The sequence below is a fragment of the Herpailurus yagouaroundi genome, unplaced genomic scaffold (assembly GCF_014898765.1).
Source record: "Herpailurus yagouaroundi ecotype Mexico unplaced genomic scaffold, PumYag 250, whole genome shotgun sequence".
Classification (NCBI taxonomy): Eukaryota; Metazoa; Chordata; class Mammalia; order Carnivora; family Felidae; genus Herpailurus; species Herpailurus yagouaroundi.
In genome coordinates this window covers 1,169,921-1,183,640 of record NW_024412467.1, presented here as the reverse complement: position 1 = coordinate 1,183,640, position 13,720 = coordinate 1,169,921, and the positions used below count along the sequence as shown (strand labels likewise).

Here is a 13,720-nt window from a genome sequence, read left to right as displayed (position 1 = left end):
TGTAGTCCCTGCCTCATTGCAGGAAGTAGATTATAATATTCACTGTGTGCCGAGCGCTACCTTCTTTTATCTTCATAAGGAGTTTATGAGGTAGGTGCTCTTATGATCCCAGAGACCTAGGGACCACAGAGACATAGGGAACTTGCCCGTGTCGTCATTCTTCGTTACGCGCTGACACCCGGGGTCTACTGGCCCAAGGAGTTGTGAATCGCCTGTCGCTTTGGAGGTTCGTTTGAGTTGACTTGGTCACCACTCCCATCTTGTAATGGCCTCTTGTAGCTTAGTCTTTAACCAAGGAACACCAGAAATGAGGCCCTACTCATTTGTTACTTTTTGGTGATTTTCGTCATTCTGAGAGAGAGAACTTCTGAGAGAGACGTTCAACTTTAAGGAAGCAAGAAGATACCTGATATTGAACAATTTGTTCTTTTTCTTTGTGCCCAACCCAAAGGAGACGGACAGCAGCCGTGAAGGCTGGACACTGTGATTTCTGGGACCCTGTGGGATAATGGAAGTAAAAACACAGGTTTGGCCATACGTCAGCCCCTCTTTTGCAACACTATGTGACCGAGAGCAAACCATTTCCCCTTTTTATCCTCAGTTTTTCCTTGTCTGGAAAATGGAACCAGTCCTATCACCTGCCTCGGGGGATGGATGTCAAGGTTAAGTGGGGATAATGTACTGGGCACATAGTAGACATTGAAAACAATGCCCCCTCCTCCTTTCTTTTCCCCTTATCTATGAGCTTGGCTCATCTCTAGGTGTATCCATTCTCTATGACCACGTCACCAATTATCCCCAAACTTGGCCACTTCAGGACCGGAACTTGGCCGTGCCGGGCCCTCTGGCTGTCTCGCAGGCTGCTTTGAAGATGTGGTGGGTCTACAGCGATGGCTGTAGTGGGGCCCAGTGTGTAGCGAAGGCCCAGTGTGGCATCAATCCACTCACAAACCCCTTGTACATGGCTGTTGGCAGGATTCATACCCTCGAGGACTGTTAGACTCAGGGACTCAAGTCCTCGTTGGTTGTTTCTTGTCTTGTGGACCTTCCAACTGGACAGCTTACAGCTTGACTTTCTTCTGAGGGAGTGAGCATGAGAGAGGGCGCAAGTGAGGGCCCCAGACAGGGGCCACAACCTTTGGGAACCTAATGTGAAAAGGGACCCACCATCGCTTCTGATGCATTCTACTTGTTCCTAGCAAGTCCCCAAGCGCAGCGCACAGTCACAGAAAACGGATAACCCGAGGGTGTGAACCCTCCGAGGCACAGGGTCACCTTAGAGGATGCCCACCACACGGAATATATCACGACCCGTTTAAAACAAGGTGAAACTGTCTTCTTGATCCAGTATCTTTAGAAATGGAAGAGTATCTCTGAGTTCTCACACACACAGGCCTGGTTGGGTGCAGGTTGGGTCATGTGCTCAGGCATCAAAAATTGCCCAAGTATTTACATTTCTGAATGTCCCTGGAAACTACATTTCCCAGGCTCCCTTGCTCTCTGGTTTCCAGGAGTTTTGACCAATGGAGACGCTGGTAGGCCATGTTGGTAAGACTGGGCACTTCTCCCTTCCCTCTTCACTTCCTAGGGTCTCCCCAGTTGGTACTCTATGGCTCGGTCTCATCAGAGGGCCTTCACTTGGTGCTCTGAGCTCCTGACTTACCAGCCTGTGCTGTTCCAGCTACACTGGGGGGGTTCCAGCCCCAGCTCCTAGTTAATAGGAGTTAACACCTCTTCCTCCCTTTGTCCCAGTAGCCCTGGGAGACACACAACTTCCTGCTGTCACGTATCTTTTGGTTACTCCCCACCCCTCTTTTGGTTTCTCAACTCTTTCATCACCCGTTTATATAACTATCTCAATTAAATTCCATCTGTATGAAATCCCTAGAGTGCCTCCTCTTTTTTAACCGGAATGTACTCATCCACTGGGAAACAGTGGGACCAAACACAGCTGACGAACACTGATCTTCCTTGAACAACTAACGTGAAGACCAGTGTTTACAGCGTTTTCTAGTCCTAAATATCTGCCCGGGTCCTCATGCTGCTGGAAGTCCAGCTCAAAATATATCCTCTAATCTGTACCTTGATCTCTTGACCAGAAATTAAGCACACATCTGATACTTTATTTAATATCAAGTGTATCTCATCATACATTAATTAACGGTATGGCTTATACACTCAGTTCATGTGAATTTAGGATTAAAAAGTAACATATATCAGGGCACCTGGGTGGCTCACTCGGTTGAGCTCAGTCAGCTCAGGTCACGATCTCACCTTTCATGAGTTCGAACCCCACGTCAGGCTCTGTGCTGACAGCTCGGAGCCGGGAGCCGGCTTCAGATTCCGTGCCTCCCTCTCTCTCTGCCCCTCCCCCGATCACACTGTCCCTCTTTCTCTCTCAAAAATAAAAAATAAAACATAAAAGAATTTTTTAAAAAGTAACATATATGGTCACTTACTATGTGTCAAGCACTGTGAAATCACTTCAGATGAGATCAGGTGCATTCAGGGTGCATATGGCCCTAGACTGTCAAATCGCTTCAAAAAAATGACCTCATCTGATCTTAGCAACCCTCCTACAAAGTAGATAATAGTTGTATCTATGAGATTTTTGCCAGATTCTACAACAAACAACCCCCAAATCTTAGTTCGTAGCAATAGCAAAGGTTATTTCCGACTCACACTGTATTTCTTAGTGGATCTGCCATGGCTCTGTTCCATGTTTTCTTCATGGAGGGACCCAGGCTGAATGCGACATAAAGGGATCTTATTGCTGTTAATGATTTTTCTGGGAAGTGGGCACACGTCACTTCTAATATTTTACCAACCAAAGCCACTCCTGTGGCAATGACTGATGTTGATGTGGAGGACAAATGTACTCTTCATATGGGGAGGCATATTGTAAATCCATATTGATGGGCAGGGATGTGTAATCCTCCCAAATATGCAGCAAAAATTTGGGAGTAGTAATACCCTCTACCACACCATTGTCATCCAAATTTTGAACATGAGACAACTGAGAAACAGAGGTTAGTAAATTTCTTAAACTCATAAATCTAGTAAGTGACAGGATTTGAATTTGAAATGGAGTCATCTGCCTTCAGAACTGTGACAGCCAGATTCCAAGATGGCCCTGGTAATCTCACCTTCCAGTATGCACACACACGCTTGGATCATTCCCTCCCCAAACTGGATACACTGACCTATGTAAGTAATATAATACTGTGGCTTCTGGAATTAGGTCATAAAAGATACTATGACTTCAGTTTTGCTCTCTTGGATCACTCACTTTTGAGGAAGTTAGGTGCCACGTAGGGAGTCCTGGAGCAGACCTACGGAGAGGCCAAAGAACTGAGGCCAACACTGACTTGGTAGCCATGAGAGCCATCTGGGAATTGGGTCTTCCAGCCCCAGTCAAGTCTTCAGATGACTCCACTTCCAGTTAATATCTTGACTCCAGTCTCATCAGATATCTCAAGTCAAAACTACCCAGTTAAGCGGTGCCTGGTGGCTCAGTCAGTTGAGCGTCCAACTCTCAACTTCGGCTCAGGTCATCATGTCATGGTTCGTGAATTCAAGCCTTGCGTTGGGCTCTGCCCTGACAGTACGGAGCCTTCTTGGGATTCTCTCTCTCCCCGTCTCTCTCTGCTGCTCCCCTGCTCTCTCTCTGTCACAATAAATAAACTTAAAAAAAACTACCCAGTAAAGTCATCCCCAAATTTCTAACCCATGGAAACTGTGTGAGATAGTAAATCCTTTTTATTATTTTAAGCCATTAAAGGTTGGGAAAATTTGTTATGCAGCAGTAGATAACTATAAAAGAGTCTGCCATTATGCCAAACTGCCACTGTGTATGAATGAACAATCTGTGTAAATATATAGATCTTACATTTACAAACCAGCAAATGCATATAATGCAGGGGGAGTGAAGAGGAAAAGTAAAGGGTTCCTGAGGAAATAATAATCGGAGTTATGATGGATAAAGAGGGAAAGTGAAGAACAGAGTAGAGATATGCAAGAAGGCCAGATGCAACCTGTTCTTATTCATTGAACCATCTCTTCTAAAGACACCGGCGACATCTTTGAAGAAATGGATGCCAAAGATACTGAGTTAGACAATGATTATGAGTTCAATGTTAAGGTTAACGAAGAGGTAGTTAATATCTCTGAAGTCATTGTTTCTCTAGGCACTCTCTTTCCAGACAGAAGACGGTATTTGTTGGGATTTTTGCCAGGATTAAGGGATCTGTGTTTTGACTCTTAAGAGTATATATGTAGACACTTACGCTTTGTACTTTTATGCACTTCCAGTCCAAGAAAAGACACCCCAATCCTTCACCTCACCCCCAGATCCGAAACGCTCTCCACCTCCACCTTTTTCAAGGATCCTTCCTGCATCCAGATTCCATGGGATCTCCTTGCTGGTAACCCAGAGGACAAGTCCCTGACCTCTCTCAGGCTTTCATCTTGAAACAACATGGATTCGTGGAGACTCAACGTGCTTCAACATCCAAATTAAGTTTAGATTTCTTAGATTTTCTCTTGCCATATTTTTTATCTTTATTTCACTGATTTATTTTAGCCTCGGGCCAACGTAGAACAACTTGACTGAGTTCAGAACTTAAAATACATGTAGGTACATATATACACCGATGTAAATATGGAAGATAGATATAGAAATACACGCACACTCTATAAGGTATAAAAATGAGTTTGAGATCACCTCTTAAACTGCAGCCTCTGGCACAGATTTCCTTCAGTCTGCTGATTGAGACCTATTATTTATAAAAGCAGTTTAGTTGCCAGTAGTCAACTTCGTTGAAATTAAATAGAGAAGAGAGGAGAAAGAAGGGAAAGGACTGAAAGGGAAGGGAGGGGCGGGAGGGGAAGGGAGTGAAGAAGAGAAAGCAGCAGAGCAAATTGCACAGAAAAAAACATACTTATTACTTTTGTTTTGTCTTCAGTTAGGACACGCAGGATGAGGGGTAGGCCAGGGTGAATATAATGTTGTAAGACGCGTTTCTTGATGCAGGCTATGACCAAAATGTTTTTGAGGCCACTGACCAGCTAATAAGTTACATGAAAATAAACTGAAATCATTACTGTTCAAGTTACAAAATATCTCAAAACTTAATTGCTAAAAACAACCGCCATTTTGTTATGCCCACAGACTTTGGACCAGGAATTTAGATAGAGCAGGACGGAGCTGGCTTGGATCTCTGCCATTATGTTTGGGACTTCAGATGAAAAGACTTTACCACTGTCAGTTGGAATAATCTGGAGCCTCCTCTCATAGTTCTGGGCCTAGAAGTAGGATGGTTCAAATATTAAGACAGCCAACCAGAGTGCCCAAACTTGGTCTCCAACAGAGGTTGGTTTCCTCACAGCCTGGTGGCCTCAGAATCACCAAAATTCTTCTCAGATAGCTCAGAGAGCAAGCCCGAGGTCTCCAGCAAATCAGGCAAAAGCTGGTTGCTCCATACGACCTGGGCTCGGAAGTCACACAGCCTCAATCCCCCCACCGTCTTGGTGTGAGCTGTCACAAGTTCACTCAGCCTCGAGGGGACAGGAATTAGATTTGATGAGGGTGCAAGAGTCAAGACATGGTAGAAAAGGGCGTGTGGGTCAGGAAAAATTGTGGCAAACATTTTTGGAAAATTAAAGTTGCTTAATCATCTAACCAGGAGGATGTCCAGGCACAGGAAGCTAGATAGTAAACACATTGGGCCACGTTTATAAATGAAATACAACACACTGCAACTCGACAACTAGAGCTCTCTCTTACCAATAATACAGTAGGGTGGTTCTTATTGAGGGAATAATCAAGACAGAGGAGTAAGAACACTATGGTTTGGCACATATACATTTCAAAATCAGGACAAACTAAACCAGAACATTCATGGGTGTATATAATAAATCTTAGATAAAAACCAGAGAAATAATTTCAGTGAAAGTCCAGAGAAAGAACAAAATGGTGTCTCAGCCTGTACTACCTGGTGTCTGGGAAACTTAGCATACAAAAAAAACACAACAAGAGAAAAAAAATCTTTATCATATTTTTAAGGGAAGCATGTTGTTTGCTAGTAATAAAGTAAGTCATGGATCCATGGCTACGGTGAAAACTTGGAAAAAACATAAAAGCTTGGACACAAGAATAAAAATCATCTACATTTCCACCACTATGGAGAATCTATGCCACGTGGATGTTTTCCCTTTCTGTGAAAAGTGTTACAACATGGTGAGATGTGAAGAGAAACTTTTTTTTTAGAAAACTTTTTATTTTGAACTAATTTTAGATTATACAGAAGTTACAAAGCTGGTACAAAAATTCCCTTGTAGCGCTCAACTGGCTTCCCCTAATGTTCATGTCTTACATAACCGTTGTACAACGACAATACAGGAACAACGACAATACAGGAAATGCGACAAAACAAAACAAACAAGCAAACAAAAGAACAGGAAATGGACATCGGCACAATGTTATTTACCAAATTTAGACTTTTTTTCAAATTTGACAAACTTTTCCACCGGTATCCTTCTTCTGTTCCAAGGTCTTATTCAGGATCCCGCATTGAGTTTACTCATTGTTTTTCCTCAGGATTTTCAGGTCTATAATAGTTCCTTAGTCTGTCCTCATCTCTCCTGACCTTCACACTTTTGAGGACTACTGATGAGTTATTTTAAAGAATGCCACTCGATTTGAGTTTGTGTGATGTTTCCTTTTCATTGGAGTGAGCTTATGCATTTCTGCCAGGAAATATCCCCAAAACAGGTGTTTTCTCACTGCAAGGAGTTCGTGAGGTCCATATGTCCTATTACTTGTCACATTTACCTTGCTCACTTAGTTAAGGGATGTCTTCTGGGGTGAACCACTGTAAACTTATTACCTTTGTCTTCGTAGTTGATAGGTGTCTTAGGGAAGACACTCTGAGACTGAAAACCCTGCTGTTCCTTAAACTTCCACCTGGCGATTTTAGCATCCACATGCGCATTGCATCCGCAACGAAGGAGAGTTGTCTTTCTCGTGACGTATGTATGTACTTATGGATACATATTTTATTCTAGGGAGCTAAAAAAGTCCGACATTACCGATTTTTATTTTGTGGCTCAAATGGCAGCAGCTTTGGTCATTAGTAGCTCCTTGAGACTGGCTGCCATGTTTTTTTCAGAGTTTCCATCTTTTAGAAAACATTTCCTTGTCTTCTGGTACCACAAGATGTTCCAGGCCCATCCTGTCTTTTGCCTGTTCCCTCCTTGGAATCAACCACTTATCCAAGGACCCCTGGTTCTTTTTATTGGAGAATGATGCTTAAAGGCCAGGTGTGCTGGGTTCCTTCCCCAATCCTATCGCTTTTAACAGTTTATTTTACTGGTACATGTAACATTACTATAGTTGGAAGAGTCAGTTATACCAACAGACATATTCAATAAACCGTTACTCCCTCCTCACCCTGACGCTCTGTTCCCCTTTCTCCCTTCTTTATACTCCTTTATAACCATCCCCCACTGCCATAGATAACCCATCTCCTTTATTTTTGGTTTATCCTTCCTGTACATCTTCCGCACAAATAAGAAGAAGGTGTGTTTTCTTATGTCCTCTTCTTTCTCCTATGGAGGGTGTCATACTATGGATACTCTTTTGCACTTGGCTTTTTCACTTAGCCATACATCCTAGAACTTGCTCCTTATTACTTCTGAGAGATGGTTCTTACCCATTTCTGTAGCTTCGTATTCTTAAGTATTGCAAGTGTACCCTAGTTCATTTCAACGTTCTCTTATGGGTTGATAATAAAGTTCTCCCTGACATTTTATAGTTCCAAACAATGTTGCAAGTCAATAATCTAGGGTGTGCAATCCACACGTGGATTGAATGGTGTGCAATCCACACATGGTTGAATGAGATAGAAAGAATAAGAATTTGTAAGGTAACATATAGGTCCTTTTACGAAAAATTCGCCAGAAATGTTCTACACCAAAAGGTAAGATAGAGTACCTATTAAAAGTCCACAGAGGGGAAGTCTGTCCCAACAGACAGAGTTCTAAAGGTGATCCACACAGTGACCACAGTCCACGGTGCCACGTCCTTTGCATACGTGATACACCTCCTGTGTGGAAACTCGGGAAGGACTCGTTTGTCCTGCAAAAAGCACTTCATCCCCAAACTCTGTCTTCACTAAAGCACTCATGACAACATTAAAATAGCCAAGTGCAGAGTCAAGTGCTTGGAACCCAGAACGATGGAGTAAAAGGAACCGAGTACAAGCTTCCTATGCCTTTAACTTGTCTGCAAATCATATTGTTGTGCCTCTTCCCACAATTGCTATCGTGTCCACCATTCACAACATGCTCCCCATTGTCCATCACTTGGGTTTTTTTTTTAGAGGCTTAAAAAAAAGTCCATATCAGGAAATCCCCCCCCCTTTTTTTTAGCTCATTAGAGATTAAAAACTTGAGAATACTTCATGAGTTTAAGAAATTCCATGAGGAAGACTCCTCCCACTCTAGCCTATGATCCCACACAGCAAAAAATACATTTCACATGGGAAGCATCAGCACACAGTCAAAGAACTGAGTGCATAACTGAAGCCACAGGCATCGGGCACTGGTATTGGATATTCTAGTCTAGTTCAGGAAGAAGGAAAGAAAGAAAGAAAGAAAGAAAGAAAGAAAGAAAGAAAGATGGAGGAAGGGAGGGAGAGAGAGAGAGAAAGAATAAATGAAAGAAAGAAAGAAAGAAAGAAGGAAAGAAAGAAAGAAAGAAAGGTGGAGGGAGGGAGGGAGAGAGAGAGAGAGAAAGAAAGAAAGAAAGAAAGAGAGAAAGAAAGAAAGAAAAAGAAACACTTGGCCTGTGCTACTAAATTGATTTCACAACCTCTAGTGATTATTCAGACCTACAGTCTGGAAAACACATTAAGAGCACATACTTTGAAGTCAGACAGATGTGAGCTGGAAACCTAGATGTACCTGTCAGCAACAGCCTGCTCAGAAGTCCTTAGCCGGTGCAAGTCCATATGCTCCTTTGTAAAATAGGGACAACAGCCCAGGCTAGGGATGGTTACATTGACCAAGTAAGAATGTAGGTAGCACAGAGTACAATGACCAGTAAGTGGAAAGGGTAACTTTTATTGAGAATGATAAAGTGAGAGGGGCACCTGGTGGCTCAGTCCCTTAGGCTTCCGACTTCGGCTCAGGCTATGGTCTCAAGGTCTGCGGGTTTGAGCCCCACTGCAGGGTCTGCACTGACAGCTCAGAGCCTGGAGCCTGCTTGGGATTCTCTGTCTCCCTCTCGCTCTCTGCCCCTCCCCCACCTGCATGCGCACGCTCGCTCTCTCTCTCAAAATAAGTAAGCATTTTTAAAAATTAAAAAAAAAAAAGAATGATAAAATGGGATGAGGAGCAGAGATGCCATACTAGGGGCTTCTGGGAGTCCACAGGAAACCAAGGCTTATCCACCCCATGTGGATGGAAAATCATCAAGCACGGGAGGCTTTGCCATCACTTGCTCACCCTTCCAGAGCCCACTTGAGTGCCCGGTCGGGTGGGAATCCAAGGGAGTCAGGGTTGGATTGCTGCAACACACCCTCTCAACCTGGGGTCACGTCTGGCATGTCACAGGCAAGTCCAGAAATCTGCAGGAACCCTCGCATGACAGAAAACGGGTTTGACCTGTTGGTCACCTCCAGGGACAGCAGTAGTTCCCAGACTCAGCTGGGCATCAGAGGGAACCGAGGACTTCTTAGATATTCTGAGACTCCCTGGAGTTACTGGTTCAGAATCGTCTGAAGAAAGACTTTGGAATCTAAACTTAAAATACAAGTACACACACACACACACACACACACACACACACACACACCTTAGGTAGTTGGAATAGGGCCAGCCAAGCTGATAGATCAATAGTAAAGTAGAGCCTTTGGTGTTACTCTTATGCCATCATAGAAGAGTGTCAAATAAACATTTGCTTTCATAGTGGGAGATGCTCAATGTATTCTTTGAACCCATCAGTTCATTTTATTGATGGGAAAACACACTGTACCAGAGGAGACAACCATAGGTGAGTTGAAAGATCACAGAATTTGGAGACATTAAGTCCCTCAACGTCAGAAGTGTAAGGATTACATAGGCTCAAACCAGACATTTAAGAGAAAACTTCAATGGATTGTGCAAATTTCAGCCATTTGCAAAAGTTATTGTTTGTCATTGAAAATGAGTATAACACATTGTTCTGGGATTGAATGCCCATAAATCAGTTTCCCTAGTAACTATCAACTGGTCTGTTTTGGAACCTTATCCTCTCCCTTTTTATATTAATATATACCAAAGGGCATATTTATTTTTCACTAGCATGCACTAATTACATTGAAATGTTTATACATTAAGGCTTTAAAAATACAGATTATTTACGTTGATTTTATACCAGCATTAACTTAAGTAGCACTAATCTGAAACTTTTAATTAATGTTGTATCAAAGGTATATATTCTCTTTTGACTTCAGTAGTAAGGTCTGTTGTGCAGGGAGATTTGTGGCAACAAAACTAAAAATTACCGTGATGCCCAATGCTGTGTTACAACCAGCTACACTCAAAGAATGGTGTCGTATCACTTTATAGCACTGGCCAAAATGGTACGTTGTCTCTCAAGTACATGGCTTGCAAGTTTTTAAAGACAATTCCATCCAGACCATTTTCCAGGAATGATTCCTTTAGTTGGATGGTCATCGCTAACATACACTCTCTGTTGATTGGGCAATTACCCAAACAAACCCATCTTTCACAGATCTTGCAAAGGATGTCTTCAGAGGACCATGACTTAACTTGCATAGTCCCGCAAAGATCCACCTCTGAGATGCAAATCTGAACTTGTAATTCAATCCAACACGTAACTTGTTTTCTTTTTTATGGATGTCTGGGAAGCATAGGGCCATAATCTTCATGACAGAAGCCATATTTCGTAGGTGGACTAGCCATTCATCAGCTATTGAGTAATGACAGGGTCTGGGTTGCTCTAATAATGGGAGTAGATATGTCATCATTGACACTTCGAACGTATTTCCCCATACGATCAACGCTTGAATTTCATCTCTAACTCGTTTCTTACAGTTTAATCCTGAAGAATGTGCCAAAGAACCCCGCAACACTGCAAATTCCTCAACGTGTCCCTCCACTTCCAATGATTTTATGGACCTCATCTCTGTGTTATTTGAAAATTAATCCTTTTGCATCTGTCCACCCTGACTATGTTTTGGGGTTCCCTTACCGACCCAAATAATCCTGAATTCAAGGTATCTAAACTCATGGAGCAGTTGTCCAGGGAAAAGAGAAGCAACAGCCCCGCCCCCAACCCTTGGGAGCAGAAAGGAAAAGAATTATCCTAAAGAATTATTTAAAAACCCAGGTGCAGCCGACAGAAATAAAACCATGACTGCATAGACTGATGTCCCAGGGGTCCAAAATCTAACCCCAAATGGGCAATAATTTGTTTGCCATTAAACTAAACCAGTTTGATGAACTCAAATGCCCTCGGCTCAATAGGCAGGACTCTCCGAGGAGCCTGTGTTACTTCCCTCACTTAAGCGCAGATTTGTAATAAAAATCTTAGTGCCAGTGGCACGGTTTTTGGACATATAAGAAGCTAACCACTTGGAGAATCCTATTTGAGAGGTCAGAAAACTCCACAGTTAAAGATCGGTTTATAATTTACGAAGAAAATAGAAAGTTTTGTTTCTCTGAGTTGAAATTTGAAGAGCACGGCGGGAAATATTGTAAGTTTCTGGCATAAAGCTTTGTGCTTTCTTCATAATTTGAGACCGGCGTGAAGCCTGAGGCTTCAGGGATCATTTTGTGAGAAAAACCGGGCGATTCGATGTAGAGAATTTTGATATTTTTGGCATTTTTTGAGGTGTAACAAACACAACTCGGGATCCGAGAGGACACTCTGCGGCTGCCAGCGAGGCGGGCTGGACAGCGCACCAATCACGGCGCAGCTCCGCCCTATATAAACGGGAGGGCGCAGCGGCGCGGCCCGAGTCCCGGCCAGTGCCTCCGCTTCCGGCTCGAGTCGCTCTCCCCGCGCCCGCCTTCGACATGTCCGAGACCGCGCCCGCCGCGCCCGCCGCTCCGGCCCCCGCCGAGAAGACGCCCGTGAAGAAGAAGGCCCGCAAGTCCGCAGGCGCCGCCAAGCGCAAGGCGTCCGGGCCGCCGGTGTCCGAGCTCATCACCAAGGCCGTGGCCGCCTCCAAGGAGCGCAGCGGCGTGTCTCTGGCCGCGCTCAAAAAGGCGCTGGCGGCCGCCGGCTACGACGTGGAGAAGAACAACAGCCGCATCAAGCTGGGCCTCAAGAGCCTGGTGAGCAAGGGCACCCTGGTGCAGACCAAGGGCACCGGCGCCTCGGGTTCGTTCAAGCTCAACAAGAAGGCGGCGTCCGGGGAGGCCAAGCCCAAAGCCAAGAAGGCGGGCGCGGCCAAGCCCAAGAAGGCTGCCGGGGCGGCCAAGAAACCCAAGAAGGCGACGGGGGCCAGCACCCCCAAGAAGAGCGCCAAGAAGACCCCAAAGAAGGCGAAGAAGCCCGCGGCGGCTGCAGGAGCCAAAAAGGCAAAGAGCCCGAAAAAAGCGAAAGCAGCCAAGGCCAAGAAGGCGCCTAAGAGCCCAGCGAAGGCCAAAGCCGTGAAACCCAAGGCGGCCAAGCCAAAGACCGCCAAGCCCAAGGCAGCCAAGCCAAAGAAGGCAGCTAAGAAGAAATAAGTTTCTTTGGCCTACTGCTTAGAAGCTCAACACAACCCAAAGGCTCTTTTCAGAGCCACCCACAGACCTCAAGGAAAGAGCTGTTGCACTGTGTTCCTTGGGGGGCGTGGCCGGAGGGAGGACTCCACCTCGGTGGGGCGGTCCCTCGAACACAAGGCGGTGTCTCCTGGCAACGCTTATTAGTTACGTGCACCCCCTAGGAACTTGTATGTGCAGGGGTTTCAGTCAAGGCCCCGGAAGCCTATCCACGACCCAAACTCGAGCTTATTTCTCGAGCAGGCTGATCAGTAGTAAATTTCTCCCACTCTGACGGCCAGGGTATGCGTGAGACCAGAAGTCTGGGAAGCGGTATTTCCCAAGCATTTGCTAGTACAGGTACGTACGGTGTTTCACCACCTGACCAGCCCGGCGCAATAGAGCAGGTTGCTAATCAATGAGGCGAGCTGGGAAGGACTATGGGCTTCGGGCCAACGACCACTTACTACCCCGCCTAAAGCCTGAGGCATCCTAACCGCCAGATACCGACTGGTACAGGCCCCAGACTCCACGCACGAAGCCATATTAGCCAACAGGGAGTGGTCTACACCTATAAACCGAAAGCGAGGATGTCCTCCGTAAAAGTTTCAGTGACTGAAATCTACGGCGCAAGTTCTTTAACAGGCTTATTTATAGTAGCTTTAGGCAGCCTACTCTAAGCCTTGTGATTGGCTCGAAGCAAAGTAAGGAAGCAGCCAATGAAAAGCTAGACCTGCAAGTATCTTTTACATCCGCATTTGTGACGACACACTAAAATTAATCCAATCGCGGACAAAATCTTACTAACCTCATTTGAATACCGCATCTATAAATAAACGTGGCTTTGGTGCCGCGAGTTATTTTCCCAGCTCTTAGTCATAGCGTATTAGCTTCACGCCGCAATGCCTGAACCCACCAAGTCCGCCCCGGCCCCGAAGAAGGGCTCCAAGAAGGCGGTGACCAA

General features: G+C 44.8%; 2 protein-coding genes across 3 annotated transcripts in view; both read left to right on the top strand.

Moving 5' to 3' along the window:
• Nucleotides 1–13,720, top strand: part of LOC121020328 (histone H2B type 1-A) — a 448,453-nt gene that overhangs the window by 323,305 nt on the left and 111,428 nt on the right. The window lies entirely within an intron of this gene.
• Nucleotides 12,034–13,077, top strand: LOC121020322 (histone H1.4). The gene has a single exon (XM_040460321.1). It carries the CDS (start codon nucleotides 12,085–12,087, stop codon nucleotides 12,739–12,741), a length of 657 nt encoding a protein of 218 aa, XP_040316255.1. The 5' UTR covers nucleotides 12,034–12,084; the 3' UTR covers nucleotides 12,742–13,077.